The following is a 15849-nucleotide window of genomic DNA, read 5'->3' on the forward strand; positions in this document are numbered from 1 at the left end:
TATTAATGATAAAACAAACAAATTGGTCAGCTAGTTTCATATCTATTTCCAAAGATAGAAAATATATATTAAGCTTTTTTTGTTTTGTTTCTCACATATATCTGAGACAATCTTGTTCGAGACACAATAAGGTATTAAATGTGAACACCTGTCCTGGTAGGGATTCAAATCTTGATTCACCATGTTCTATGAGACTAGTCCATTCTGCTAGAGTCAACCCCTCCATCTGATGTTCTTTTAGCATAATAAATATATTTAGCTAAAGAGCATCATAATAAGAATAAAATAAAAAGACATAGAGTACATGATCAAATGACACCCGTTTAATTGTTGCTAAAAAAGAGGAAGCACGGGGAATTGGAGCCTGCTATTTTGGGGCTGAACAGAATATTTGATTAGATGCTCACTGTGACAAATTTATTTACCTGGCCATCACCGGCAGAAGTTACAATTCGGCAGTCATCGGTGAATGGAATAATCTTTGTCTGGAATATGTTGTCTGTGTGGCCAGAAGGGTATGCAAACAATCTAGTTTTGGATGCCCAATTCCAAAACATAACTTGTCGGTCATCAGAACCTGAGACCAGAAGGTCACCAGTGGAGTTAAACTCCACTGCATTCACACACCCTTCGTGACCATCCAACTTCCCATATAAATCCAAGCTCTTCACAAGGACCTTCAAGTGGAAACAAAATAACCCTCATAAGACAAATAATAACATGAACTTTTACACATTATAAAGCATTAAACCACACAAGTCACAAGCGATTCATAGCATGGGTTTTTTACTTTCTATTCCTTGTATTGTACCACAAAGAAATGCAAACACTCGGCGGTGATTAATGAGATAAAATGGGAGACAAAAATGAAAAACGAAATAGAGAGTGAAATTGGCAAAACCTCGGAAGCTGAAAAGCGACGCGCGAAACTGTTGGGATGAGACAAACCTAACTCTCTTCTGAAAATATCTGTAAAGCCACGTGGAGGACAAGAGTTAGAATTAGTAATTCCCCGATGGTTATGGAGATTTTCCATTTCGATGAAATTTTCAGAGTCTGCTGCGTCTACTTGTTGAAGTTGAAGTGGATTCCTTTATGAGTGAGGAAGACGCTAACTTAGGTCGTCATATGCAATGCAATCGCGTAGACAGAGATTGTGATTTTAATTTTAGCCCTTTCGGCTTTTACTTCGATCAGTCATGGGCTGGCACAAATGAAACAAAGGCCTATAATATATTTGAGTGTTGCTAGGTACACCCAGCATTATTGCTGGTGCACCCAGCATTTAATTAAAATATTAAAATTACCCCTGTGCATTTTTCACATTTGTGATGGGTGTGTGTGAGGGTGATTCGTAAGTCGTACGGATCAAGTTGATCCGTAAGGTTTCTACGGATCAAGTTGATCCGTAAGGCTTTTACAGATCAACTTAAATGGCTTACGGATCAAGGGTATTTTCGTCATTTTACCTTAAGTGCTGGGTGCACCTAGCAACACCCATATGTTAGGCTGGAGATTCGATCCAATCTGGAATTAATTCTAAGATTTTTTCAGAGTAGTGCTTTAAGTCATTTTTTAATTGTTTAGATATAATTTAAAATTTAATTTTGGCCCACATGTTTTATTGTGGTTTTTTTTCTTCCAAAGATAAGATATTTTTACAATCGAAAGTTATGACACTAGGAAAGATGAGTAACATCTCTCCCACAAATATTGTTCTATTCATATAATCAGAAATCAAATTATTATCATATACTTACAAAGCCCACACTACCAGTCTCTTGTCTTGTGTCACACTTAGTGGTTCACTTTTTTTTTAATCACCTTGTGGCTCACATGCTTTATTGTTAGTTAAATAACATTTATAATTTATTCTTGTCCATCATTTTTTTTAGGTTGAGAGAGGTTTAGAATGTGCTTGGTAGAGAGGGGTGAAAAGAAATGAAAAAAGATGAAATGAGAGTTGAAAGGGAGTGTAAAATAAAATGATGTAGTAAAGATTAAAAAAAGTGTAAAAGTAATTTGATAGGTAAAAAAAGTAAATAAAAAAGTGAATCAAGAGGAATAATGAATTATGCATTTTGCACAAACTTAGGCTAGTATTGAAAGTGTGTGAGAAACTAATTTTTCTTTTGTGCTCTCTCGTGTCACTCTCTTCCTTCTCTTCTATCACGCACCAATATGATTTATCTCTCTCCTTTCATCTCCTTTTTCTCAATTTGGAATGAAAGTTACATCCTATGGGTCTCACCTTTTTTTTTTTCAAAAAACGTCACCAGTATTTGATCTCACCAAAAACCTTACGAGTGTATTTGGATGGAGAAATTTAAAATTTTGAGAAATTTTAAATTCTAAGAATTTTAAATACTTCAATTAAAATTCTTTTATTTTCAAAATTTTGTGTTTGGATAAAAAAAATTAAAATTATGAGAATGAAAAAAGAAAGAGAAAATATGGTTGGTGTGCTAGTTATAAGTGTTTCTCTATGCTAACACCCAATCGATATTTTAGGAGCTTAGACGGTGTTTCTTGAAGTAAAAGAAAATTGAAATTCCATATTTTTAGTTGTTTAAAATTCTGTTTTAAAATTTCAAAATTTTAAATTTCATAAAAAGCATCAAAACAATGAATTCTAAATTACAGAAATTCAAATTCTCTACAAATTACTTTCCTTAGTTAAAATTCTCTATCCAAACGTACTCTACATGCATTTAGAATTTTTTTTCATAAGAACAAAAAATAGTCTAATATTTTCTCAAACAAAAAACTATATAAATTTTATTAAAAATAGAGTAAAAAATTTAAAACAATAAAATTTAAAAGAATAAAGTGGGTAAAATTAATATCAATTTATTCTATTATATCTTTTACAATTATTTATATTCATCTTATTAAAAAATATCTTACTGGAACAAGATTTATCAATTACCTCCATTATCTTCCATGTAGATCTATCACTGCTCACAACTTTCACATCAAATTACTTGTAGCTCCACCTATCAAATACACCCTTAGATTTTGACTAAAAAAACCCACCAGTTTCAGTGGAAATTTATAGTGGAATTACATATTTCTTACCTACCATTACCTAAAAACTGAAATCAAGTTTTGGCTTGGCAGGAGTGGAAGACTGATCGGTTGGGGCAACAACCTATTTTAATTGATATATGCATGTACATTAAGCATAAAATAATATAGATTTGAATATATACTTTATCAATAAAATGTGATAATTTTTGTGTTTTTAAGTTTTTTTTATTATCGTACAATAAAATAAAATAGAGTCGAATAAAATGTATCATTCTTATTATTTAATTAAAAATAAGTACTTACATTTATGAATAAATATAAAAAATAAGTACTTACATTTATGAATAAATATCATCTGCATAAATAGTGTAAATAATTTTTATATTGTTATTCAAAAAATTATAATGATAAGTTTATTGATTTTTTAATAATTATTTTAAAAATTATAACAACAATAATTTTTTATTAGTTGATAGCATAATTTTTTATACTAATTATGCATATAAATTTAACTATTACTAAATTCATAATAAAGAGAACTTTTTTTTCTCTGGTCCCTCAAATTTGCCGAGATGATTTTAAACTCTAAAGCAACCGGAAGCTGATCTATTTCCATCATATTTGTTGGTTTGGCCTTCTCCATTCTATTCTGGTTGAGTCCTCTCTTATAGAGGTTACCTGAATGGTAATTTTTCGAGTGAAAAAATTATTATAAGATAAATAATAAAGTATGCGTTGATATTTCTTTTTTGTAAGTCCACATATTTACTAGAAAGCAATTCGTTGTTACTTTCCCGTTCGTGCCATTGAAAAACCAAACACTAAACCAAGTTAAAAATATATTTTTTGGGAGGCATTTGAAAAAAGCTATATAAAACAAAAAATAACGTGACTTTTAGAAGCTCTTTTTAACTTATTTTGATAAATTTCTTGAAAAAACCTATCAAAATAAGTTATTTCCAATTTATTCCAATAAATTTCATAATCAAATCATCACATAAATCCTTACTTATGGAATAAACACTTAACTAAGTTAACTAAACAAATGAATAATTAAAACAAATATCTCTGCATTTTATTCAACTTGGGGGATGGTGGAAGTAACATTTCAAATTGTAAGTTGCCAACTGGGCATTACACAAGCATTATACAGATGACATTATTCAACTTCAGATGTCTGTATTTACTTTGATCAATCCTTAACAAAAAAAAATTGGGGCTCTATAACTTGTCATCTATCAATACAAGAAAATTTCAGAAGATTGGTTATTTCCCAGCAAAACCTGCCCTACATCATGTATATATATGTATGTAACCCCAAAGAACCAAAATCCAATAGCTACACTCTGATGGATCCCTGCTCCTCTTTACAAAAATTACTCTAAACAGTCCCTTCCCTTAGCTCTTCCGTTTCCTATTCTAAGCAAAAGAAAAATAACAAAAAATAACTATAAAGCAAATATTCTGTTAGATACCTTCCATGATCATCGGCAGTGTGATCTTCTTACAACCCCGTAGCCATGGGAAAATGAGCAGGAACTTTTTGTTGCCAGGTCAATATCAAGCAGAATATCATCAAGCAAACCTAACAACCATAGCCGCCAAATTTGGTTCCGACACTACAAATTCTCATTTTATGCTCCCTTCACTTGTGGAAATATCCTTTCTATATAGTTGCCATGAAACCATACATATGAATGGATCAATCGTCATCCTCTGTTAAGGAGGCAAATGAAAAAGGCCTGAACTTGTAGCCATCACCATGGTAGAATTTATTTTGAAATTCTACCCAGTGAAGCCTCAGGGCATGAAGAAAAGCACTAAGACTCTCCATCATTAGTAGTATAAAGGCAGTTGCAAAGGCAAAAACGGTTAGCCCTATCAACCGAATGACAAGATTGTCATACCTGTTTAAAATGTAACCAGGAACGACATTAATGATTAAAGAATAAGATTAATAAAAATATAAATGCAACAATGGAATACAAACATTACAGATATAGATAATTTCATCCATGCAGCTCTCAATATAACTAAAATTTCTACGAACTCCAGTGAAGTAAAAGTAAAAATAAAATATACATAACACGTGGACAATAGTTATACTCCAAATATTAATTAGGTACCAATCAGAAGCCACTAATCCAAACTAGCTGGTGGCTGATGCAGTATACAGTAAAGGTAGAACCAGTATTTATTAGTATTTATTAAATTGTTCCATCGGCCAGAATTTTCATGATGATTACATTATAAAATAAAGGTTTAAAATTTAAATATACTTTTGGTTCTTGTATCATACCCTTTTTTGGTTTTGATCCTTATATTTTAAAATGTTCCTTGTAAAATTTATTTTTTATTTTTAAGTCATTGTTATTTTATTTTAGTCCCTTATAATATATCTATTTTTTTGTTTTAGTCCTTATAATTTTTTGTTCATTTTGAGTTAGGCACTTTGGAAAAAAATGGTAGGCACTAAAAGCAAATTATTCACATATTATAAGGAAAAAAAATAAGTATTTTACAAGGACAAACAAAATAGCAAGGATAAAAAACATTACAAGGACCATTTTAAAAACATAATTTTATAAGGACCAAAATTTTAAAAAAATGGTATATTACAGGGACCAAAAGTCTATTTAAGCCTAAAAGAAATCACGAACACGTTATCTTCTACTAAGGGAAGCACGTTGATTTGTTAAATATTCCAATAATGCTAAACAATACTGAAAAATCTCAATAAAAAGGTTGAAAGTAATAAAACACATTTTATAAATCAAGCTTACCCCCAAGCAAGAAGCAGGACTTTCTCATAGAAAACAGTAGAAAGTTCTGAGTGAGCCAAACTGCAATTGGTAATAAAATCAGCCAAGGAACAAAAATCCATAATATAGGAATTCATTGCGATGAAAGAGAATCATGACTGAGCAAACCTTAGTGCCCAAAGACGAAGATATGATGCTGTATTAGAAACTGAACCTAGAACAAATTCAATGGCGTGGATCATTTGGTGAACAAAGACCTCACTGAAATTGAATTCTTCATGATGTTGTCTGGCAGAATCAGGTTCAGCCTCAAGATCCACCTCAGAGGTATTCAGTATACCATAACTACGACCTTGAAACCTCTGTATAATGTCATCAGGATAAAAGATTAATAATCTTGATAAACTCCTTATCATCACCTCCTTAATTACTAACTGCAATGAAAATATGGAACGAAGAAAACTATAGCCAGAAATGCTGTCCACATAACTGACAGGAGTTATAAGTAGTTTAGCACTAAAGCATATTCATTCCAAAGAAAATCAATCTTATAATGGTTCTCAAGAAGAATTGATTTTTAAAAACCTTATGCAGAATTCGCAGCCAAAAAGGGGAAACTCAGACCACAAGCACATGTACATAAGTGCGATAAAGTGGTCTGGCTGAATAAAATTATAAACTTTCAAGCAAGAAAACCATACACAAGACAGGTAAAAGCGGCACCTCAGTATGAAGCTTTTTTAGTATAAAAGGTTTTGGAAAGAGCATCCACGGAACTGCAATTACAGCCAAAAGCAATAACACAATCTGCACATCAAAAGAAGTAATTCAGAATGAAGAAAAAACAGGAAACTGAATTTGTAGTATTAAGCAACAATGAATAAAAGAACCAGATTCATACTTGAAGAGGTCTTTGGCCCCAGAACAACTGATTCTCGCCAAGATTGTCTGTGGGGCTTAAAAACATGTATATCATTACATGATAAAGGTCTGCTTGAGAGCCAGTACACCACTTGATAACAATGAGAACGGAAAGATACCCAAATAGACTGTTAAGGAAAATCATCTGTGGCACAAACTGGTACCTGATAGCAACATAAAGAATAAGTTAAATCAACTATCAAAAGGATAGCATAATAATAACTGCACAGGTCAGACAGAAGAGTGGGGCACCTTATATCCAGTGAGTTTTGAAAGAAATGAGCATTAAAATAACTCAATATAATTCCTAAGTTCATATGTGCCACACCAAACAGAATGGACATCTTCATCTTCAAAGAGTTTAGGAAAGACAATTCTGATCGACTTCCACGCCAGCTGGGATCCACACCAAACGGGTATGGATCTTGGTATTTGATTAACCCAATAGTATGTGCATCCCTGATAAAAAGGTTAAGAATGATGAAACATCACACAGCACCAATGTTAAAACCTTGTAGTTTACCAAAAAAAACAAGAACTTGCAAAATAGGTTCCAAAATGTTAATTCTCGGCACCAAACTTAAGTAAAAAAATAAAAAATGAAAACTTTAATCTTCTCTGTTCTGTTTCAAACTCGTTTAATTTCATGTGCGTGTGTTGTGCACAGTTTGATAAGTTATTAAATATTTATTAAAATAAAACATCATTAAGAATTTTTTCAGAGGATTCCAGCAAAAATTTCAACCTCAAATCAAAATGCATTTCATATGTTAAAGTTTTCATCAATTCTATTTACAAAAAGAATAAATTAATACAAACAAATTAAATATTAAAAGAAAGAATACTCCCAAAATAATTATTTAACTAAATATCACGTATGATATAACCCCAATCCAACGACATGTATTTCATAAACCCACAAAATCATCATCAACACAAACTTTGATGTGAATGATCACATACAAAATGAGCATGGAAAAACCATTCAATTGTGTGGAAAAATTGGCGGGAAAAAATCATTTAAATGGAAGAAAAACAGTCAGGAGAAAAGTCATGCAAAAGAGCAGGAAAAATGGGAGGGGGGAAATCTGGGGGAAATGGGCAAGAAAATGGATGAACCGTCAATTATATATATATATATATATATATATAGAGAGAGAGAGAGAGAGAGAGAGAGAGAGATGAGAACATGAGAGGAAAGGGAAATGTATTGCATCAATATGTAAGCCATTACATAACTAGATATTAAGACAAAAAAACATTTTAAGTATTTAACTGACATCAAAATCATAGACTCGAAGAGACAAATAGAACACCTGCATGAACTATCACGGCATTTGTAAGCCGATGCACCAAATATGTGAAAGGGAACAGAAAAGAATTCATTGTAGATTAAGCCACAATAGATTGAAAACAGTGCCATTAGAAGAAGCACATAGCGCCCACCAAATAGCATCTCCATAAAGCTTCCAAGTTTCTGGCAGAAATTAAATAAAATTGTTAGGTATTAAAGGCAATGCCAAGAGCAGAATAAAAGTATAGGATATTTTGAGTCTCTACTTGCACTTGTATGGACTATTTAAAGTTATTTCAATTCTCAAGATATTTAGGGGTAAAGAAATACCTAGCACCCAAAAAAACAAAATCCACCTTATAGATACTGATAGAACCTGGTATTCACACTGGAATAACAGGGAAATGATAGAGTAGTGCTCTTTTTGTTTTAGGGGGGTGAATGATAGAGTAGTGCTCTATATATACAGTAACAGAAACAAGATGAATAGCAAAGATAATGGAAAAACAGAGATAAAATCAGAGAAGTAATGCTACTCTGCCCTATTCCAAACCCTCCCAGAATCCCCTTACACATTTTATGCCTATTCTGGTAGCACTCCCTCCCTCCCTGCCTCATATTCCCTCCACTCCCAATACTTTCCACACTCCTCTTTCACCACTGATTTGCTGCCCCCTGTCCATTCCGCTAGGCTCCTCTCTAACAAACTCCACCATAATTCCCATCTTGCCCTTATCATTTCTGCTTCTCTTTTTTCTTTGGTACACCAAAAATGGGGATTTGATCACAATACTAAACACTAAATACTCAGCAGCTAACATATAAAGCTTCATTAACATTATTCTTTGAACACCAACCATGATGACGCTAGTTAAAGTTAGAAGAAAAAGGAACATTAAACTGTGATATATCTCAACTAAATTTTTTATCAACACAATATATCACATTCCCCTTATATATATTTGGCTTGATCCTTCCATCATCATTATCAACAACAACATTACTTTGGGTACATTTCCATTATTATTTTATTGCAATACAGTTAGAATGAATTTACCTGTGTGCTGAGCTTGTTTTGACGTGCTATAAGAACCAATGCTCCTAGCAATAGGCAAATTCCATGACCCCAGTCCCCAAACATCAAAGCAAATAGGAAAGGGAATATAATAGTTGTGTAAACTGCAGGATTTGCTTCTTGGTATCTTGCAACACTGCCAAGTAAAAGGACTAATTAGGAATCTAATCGGCTGTCATGGATTTATTATATAGCTAAGAAGAAATAGCTAGTAAGCTAGATAATTTGTATCCACCATGGTACATCCCTAGAATCAATCCAGAAATTTAAAAAAATAAAATCTTCAACCAATATAAACATACCATAGTAATACCACATGATTTAACTGCTAAGGAAGTTCTGAAACCCCTTGGACAGAAATTCAGATCCACAAACAAGTTTAAACTTTAAAAACAGAAAAAGGGTGGAGAAAGGAGACAATTCTCACACCTTTCCTGTCTGCAAATGTTAATTTTGTAAAGTACAGAGATGAGTAAATACTTGAAATGTTTCCCTCTTCATTCCCAATAAACAAAGCTTTGTTATTCTTCTTCATTTATCTAATCACTAAAATACCCCACCCATAAGACAATTCTAATTTGTTGACTTCATTTGGAGATTAGTAAAACAAACTTCACGAGAAATATATTATCAAGAACCCACAGATATAGTTTTATTTCACTGAAAGTTTATCTATTCACGTAATAAGCTCTACATGTTAGAGGTAGAACATACACTAGCATATCACGCAATTTTCTAGCTACAGGAAAAACAATGCACTATAAAGCACTCCTAAAAATTACTTCAAGACATTTAGTAATTCATGTTCCTGCTACTAAAGTAACTAAACACAGCCAATATTTAATTAGGCTCACCCATATGCATCAACAATTTCTTGATATGGATTTGTGAAAGTGTTGGTCCTAAAATATGTAGGTGGTGACTCCACTGCATCCATTGGATGGAAGATTATGCCAACTTGAGAATTGCTATCAAAAGTTGCACGTTGCAGTACCTCCTGCATCTGGAATATCATTAAATGCAAACTCTTCATTAGATAATGTTATATTGAAGATGTTTTCAATTCCTCAAAAATTTGGGAAATAAAAAAATACCTGTGTTTTTGCAAACAGAGGACACCAGCCCTCTCCAACAAGACATTTTTTTGTGACATCAAAGTTTAACATGTTCAGTGTATCATACACAGCCTTCTCTCTTCTTACCTAGGACAAAGTGATAAGGATGAGATCTATTGGTTCAAAATAGATATCCATTACTTGTACATGTTGATCAGATATTAGGATTGGTTTGTAGTTAAAACGCAGTCAAAATAAATATCTCACACAACAAGACATGCAGAAGCAAACTCTTACCATGTTTATCCATTTTGCTAGATGGTCTGCAACAGAAGCTAGAGCCTTGTTCCGGTGCCTAATCCCAGCTTCCAAAGTTGCCTCTAAGTCCGTAAGACGTGATGAAACCTGTACCCGAAAATAAACTTTTCAACCATAAGCTACATATTTCCAACTCTCCATATTTGTAGTCACAAAAGGTGAAACATAAATCCTCATCAGGAACATAAAGCAAAGAGTACAGTTGAATTCAATTGAATATAAAAACTACTTTTATCACACTCATACTACCTGATAATCCTGAAAGGTATTGCTAGAAAAGAGCCCCTGAAAAATTGATGGCAAAGCATACCAAAAAACTAAAGAGTATCTAAACAAAACTTCTTGGATTGCAAAACAAGATCCCTGGATAAATAGGTATAAGTATGCCACTAGTAAAAAACAAGGCTGTAGTTCAAGAGCAATGTGTGAAGTTCCAAAGTATTTATAGCTTAACAACAACAACAAAGCCTTATCCCACTAGGTGAGGTCAACTGCATGGATCACATAATGCCATTCGGCATGGTTTAAAATCAAAATTTCAGAAATATTATTAAAGTATTTAGCTTAAACAACAGCAAAAATATTCTCTCACCAAAACAGTAGCAATAAGAATCCCAAATTTATTTTGAGTACACTTTGCCCATATGTCGTAATGATAAAATATACATAATTGATGAGACCAAAAATAACATCTTCCTAAGCCAAGCACACTCACCTCTCTAGTTATTTCCCTCTGCTTACTAATATCTTCAGGAACAGGATAACAATTTGCACCAAATGCCTCACAAATTTTCAGAATCTTGGTTCTTGCCTGTTCCCCAGAGAAAAACACAACGAACACTGTTTTTTCAATCTGAAAAGAAAATCACCGGAGTCTGAGTCATTGTGCAGACAAAGAATACATCAATGGGAATATAAACCAACTGGGAACATGATAGCTCACAATGATAAATGCAGATTGAAAAGGGAAAAAAGGAAAAAAAAACAATTGTCAATATTCTTAGAAGTAATAAGGAAGAAAACCATCTCGGCTGAAACAGGATCCATGATTAGTTCATCAGCCGGTGCCTGATTGAAAAGCATATTGCCTCTCGTAGCACGAAACAACATCCTTTCAAACCTAAGAACCTTGGATTTACAAATAATCCCACTGATAAATCTTAAACCAGACGAGTTTGATGACTGAGGCCTCATTTCCTGTAATATACACAATTTAGAATAGTGCACTTACTGGATGAAATAAATTTTAGATACTAGTAACAGTATATGCACTTATGAAGGGTGATAAAGGATGCTACAACAAACCTGTTCAAGCAAAGATCCTGTCTCAACATAGGCATCATTTGAATATACATTCTCTTGTAGTTCTCTTTCATCTGAAACCGCAAGGCTATGTTTGGAAACAAGAAAACCACATGCCTGAAATTTACCCAAAAAAATATAATGAATACATGACCGAAGGCAACAGAAGGCCTAGAGGAAACATTTCATTCATTAAAAGAACAGGATGCCTTCGTGAATTAAAAACAAATACAATACTGGAATTTGATGGAATACATTAAAAACCAAAACAGATAAAATAATATAAAAAAATACATAACTAATGCTAAATTATGATCAGAAAGACCATTATTTGCTAACTGAATTTTAAAGGGGGAAATTAATGTAACCAAAATAACAGGGAACACAGAGACACCTTCAGTACTTTAAAATTAACTTGGCTGGAATATGCTTACCAAAAAATATCTAAGGAAAAAAATACCTTTTGTAATACAATCTTGAATTCCTGGAGTTCATTATATGATTGCTGAAGTTTGTCACTGTTAGAGTTCATTTCAATCAGCTCATGTTCATGTTCAGCAAGTTGTATCTGGCATAAAAGAAAGCCAACAAAAAGTATATTGTCAGATTTAAGGGTGAAAATCCTCAAGCAAGCTGGCAAAATGCTGAGTGTTATTGTTGATAACGTGACAACATGTAACTTGAATGCTACCCCTAAGACAATAATCATATCTGAGAAAAAAATGAAAAATAGAAAGAGACCTCTAAATCCTCCAAGTCTATATCTGGTTGCAATACAGTACGAGAAGAAGACATTAGGCCAGCTTTACTGATTTGATCCTTGAAGAATCGAAGCTTTCTTGACATTTCTGCACATCGCTTTACCTGCCAAAAGAGAAATGCAGTTAATACTAGCAATAAGGGGGAAAAAGAAAAACATTATCCCAATCATGATTGTAACAGTAAATCCAATCCAAATATAAACTAAAATAGGCAACAAACTCAGCACAATTTCTATAAAAGATAGTCCAACCAGAAAAAAGAAAATCTAACTCTTCTCCCAAAGTTGAACCTACTTCTTCAGTGTTTTAAAATCAAAATTTGACGATTCAGGTATTATAATCTGATTCACGTGAAGTAACCTACTTTATTAATTATTCCTTTTTAATTTTATTTTTTTAAAACAAGTTGGGTTTTATTTAGTCATAGAAGGACATGGTGTAACAACTTAAAAGAATTGCCTGCATAATAGAGAAGTCTCAAATCCCAACTGTAGACTAATATACATAATATAAAAATAAGCTACAGTTTCAAAAGATTGCAAAGATTCAAGGTATTCAGAATGCGACAGGAATTCTCATTTGTGCAATGAAGATTACCTGATTGACAAATGTTCTCTGAAAGGGGCTTTTATCAGCATTTAACTGCAAACAAGAAAACGGTGTCCATAAGAACTGCAATCATGACAGACCATAGAAAACTTTTACACCAGCAACATCCAATCAATAAAATTTAGAAGGCCAAAAAGTATTTCTACTATACAAGGAGGGAAAGAAATTAGTTTGAACTTTAAATATTTCTTAAATGGCCATCAAAATTGCACCCAAAATATCTTTATAACTAGGGACACAATTTTATATGATATATGGTATTACAAAGATGCATCATTGAAAAGTCAAAAAATATCCACAAGTGTTAGAGACAATAGATCAGAATTGGAAAACTAACATAATTCCTTTTTTAAATTCAGCATATCAATAATGCACAGCCTAGATCTTGAACTCAAAAGTGCTACAACTCTCAAGACATAGCAATTCTCACATGTTGTGTGGACAGAACTCCACCAGTTTTTAACCAACTATTGACAAGAGTCCAATTATAACATTCTAAAACAGATGCTAATGACATAATACTTATAACAACAACAACAACAACAATTCTAAACAAAAATAGTCCCTAACACAATAAGACATGAGTAATGAACATGGTCAACCATAAGGGAAAGCATTATGTCCTGAATTACTAGAGGAATTCAGAGTTAACTACAGTATTTGAATATACATTGACAAGATCTAACTTCACAGGGAAGCCAATTAAGCAAATTTCAAAAGAGAGCAGTGATCTACTAGGTGGATGCAAGTTGGAACCCGAACTGCAATCATCATATCTGAACCAATTAGACAAGACATTAACTGCTTTCAACAAGGATGAAGAAACACTATAGGCTCAGAACCTAATCATCAAAAACTTATCTAAGTCATCTTATCGACATTTTACGTGTTCCATAATCCATATAACCAACATTAGACTCAAGAAGCCAGCAATGCAACTAAGTTCACACCTCCTAAGTCTCAAACCATAATTACATTAAACATTTCAAGCCACACGTCATAAAATCACACTTAAACGCAGGATCAGTTAGCACGAACTGTTGAACACGAAAGATCCAATATCCGAATCAACGACACTGTCTCGTCAACGAATCCGCGCACCAGCAATGGATTCCTTCAAATCTGCATTCAGCATTGAATCCTGCAGTGCTGCATTTTCGTCATTCCTAGACGCCCGCACTCAATTCAACTAACACTCGAACGAAATAACAGACTAATACAAGCTACGCAGTAACGCAGGCATGCACAAACGCGAAAACTCCACACTCAGCTCAAAGAACACCTCGGACACGAAATCGAAGAAGAAAAGAAGCGAAGGAAAATCGGAATCTAGAGGAAGCGAGGTTGGATCTGGAAGAAAACTTACGTCGCGGAATTGGAGAAGGCCGAGTTCACCTAAATAGGAGATGGCGCGGTGCGCGGACTCGACGGGGATGATGAGCTGAACGAAGGTCATCTTCTCCGATCGCATCAGATCCATCGGCGGCAAGTTATCAATGAACTGCTCCATTTTCTCCATCGAGAAAATGGATCTTTCTCTAGATCTGAACCGTGTTTAATTTCGAGAAGAACAACACTCTGCTTTCAGTTTCCCTTCCACGACTGTAATTAGAATTGGAAAAATTCGGTGTCTCACCAAGTCTGTCGAAAAGAAGAAAAATAAAAAGTGGGACAAATATTTATATATATAAAAGGCTATAACTATAAGCGGTCGTTGTTCTCAGTAAAAATTCCCCAACCTTGTCCGGCACGAATGCAGAATGCACAAGGTGACTGAACGGTGCGGTCATATGTCATAATTTAATGGCCCTGTAAATGTAATTTTGGCGTAATGGATAAATGTAAAGGATGACTTTTATTAAAAATTTTAAAAAAACGTTATTTCTGTTTATTTTAAAATTTTGAAAATAATTATGACTAAAAATATTATTCTTAGTACTTAAAAAATGTGTTTGATTATACTTTAACATTTTTGGAAATATTTTAAAAATTTTAAAATAATGATTAATTGCATAAATCCAAAATTTAAAACAGACGCCATGTGTGTCAAAATGACCAAGAAGTTTTGGTGTGGATTCAAAGCTAAGCCACTTTTGTTTTTAGTTTATTTAGAACTAGAATTAGACTATTTTTTGTTTTTTATACTAGTAACTAGTAATATTTTAACTTTATTTTTCAGCAACACAATGTATCACTAGTTTTTTATTTGTGTATTGAATGAGAATGAAAAGTTGAATCAAGCATTCAGTTATATGTACTCAATATTAGCCCATATAAAAGCATCAAAAAATATTAGCTCATATCAAGTACCATGACGAAATATATTAATTTTATTCCCGGGGTTGATAAATTTCATTTTTTATTCATGTGAAACAAAATAGAAGAAGAGGGTAGAAAAAGAGGATGAAAATCTTGAGATTTATTAGTTTGGTTTTTTTACTGTAGAGTTATTAGTTTTTTTTTTCTGAAAGACTTATTAGTTATATACATAAGATTTACCACTTTTATAAATACAGTGTACCATAAAAAATTTAAAAACTACATGGTACTCACTCTCGAGTTTTTTTTTTTAGAGGACACTAATTTAAAAAACGTTTTTCCGTAAAAGTTAAAGAACCTATTACTAAAATTGATACCATTGTATGGAGTGGCCGAGCTTCGACAAAAAATTTGAGAGAACCAAAACAAAATTAACTAAAATAAAACTTTAGCCACTTATTTA

At 32.9% G+C, this 15849-nt stretch overlaps 2 protein-coding genes across 2 annotated transcripts in view; both read right to left on the reverse strand.

The window, feature by feature from the left end:
* The window catches only part of LOC100797330 (DDB1- and CUL4-associated factor 8), a 3227-nt gene extending 2057 nt beyond the window's left edge, over nucleotides 1-1170 (reverse strand). Inside the window, exons 1-2 of the mRNA XM_003546996.5 lie at nucleotides 902-1170; nucleotides 426-677 (exon numbers count right to left, since the gene is read on the reverse strand). Coding sequence (XP_003547044.1) covers nucleotides 426-677; nucleotides 902-1036 — 387 coding nt within the window. The 5' untranslated portion in view covers nucleotides 1037-1170. The remainder of the gene's footprint in view (nucleotides 1-425; nucleotides 678-901) is intronic.
* Nucleotides 1171-4083: 2913 nt separating this feature from the next.
* Nucleotides 4084-14891, reverse strand: LOC100793301 (V-type proton ATPase subunit a1). The gene is made up of 19 exons (XM_003547463.5): nucleotides 14867-14891; nucleotides 14494-14768; nucleotides 13116-13160; nucleotides 12499-12621; nucleotides 12218-12325; nucleotides 11761-11874; nucleotides 11479-11652; nucleotides 11171-11308; nucleotides 10435-10542; nucleotides 10177-10284; nucleotides 9937-10085; nucleotides 9065-9218; nucleotides 8030-8190; nucleotides 6966-7172; nucleotides 6694-6877; nucleotides 6516-6599; nucleotides 5961-6154; nucleotides 5814-5873; nucleotides 4084-4937 (listed from the first exon to the last, which is right to left on the reverse strand). The coding sequence occupies exons 2-19, from the start codon at nucleotides 14644-14646 to the stop codon at nucleotides 4733-4735; spliced, it is 2469 nt and encodes an 822-aa protein (XP_003547511.1). The 5' UTR covers nucleotides 14647-14768; nucleotides 14867-14891; the 3' UTR covers nucleotides 4084-4732.
* Between the last annotated feature and the right edge of the window lie 958 nt (nucleotides 14892-15849).

Source organism: Glycine max, chromosome 15, assembly GCF_000004515.6.
Source record: "Glycine max cultivar Williams 82 chromosome 15, Glycine_max_v4.0, whole genome shotgun sequence".
NCBI lineage: Eukaryota > Viridiplantae > Streptophyta > Magnoliopsida > Fabales > Fabaceae > Glycine > Glycine max.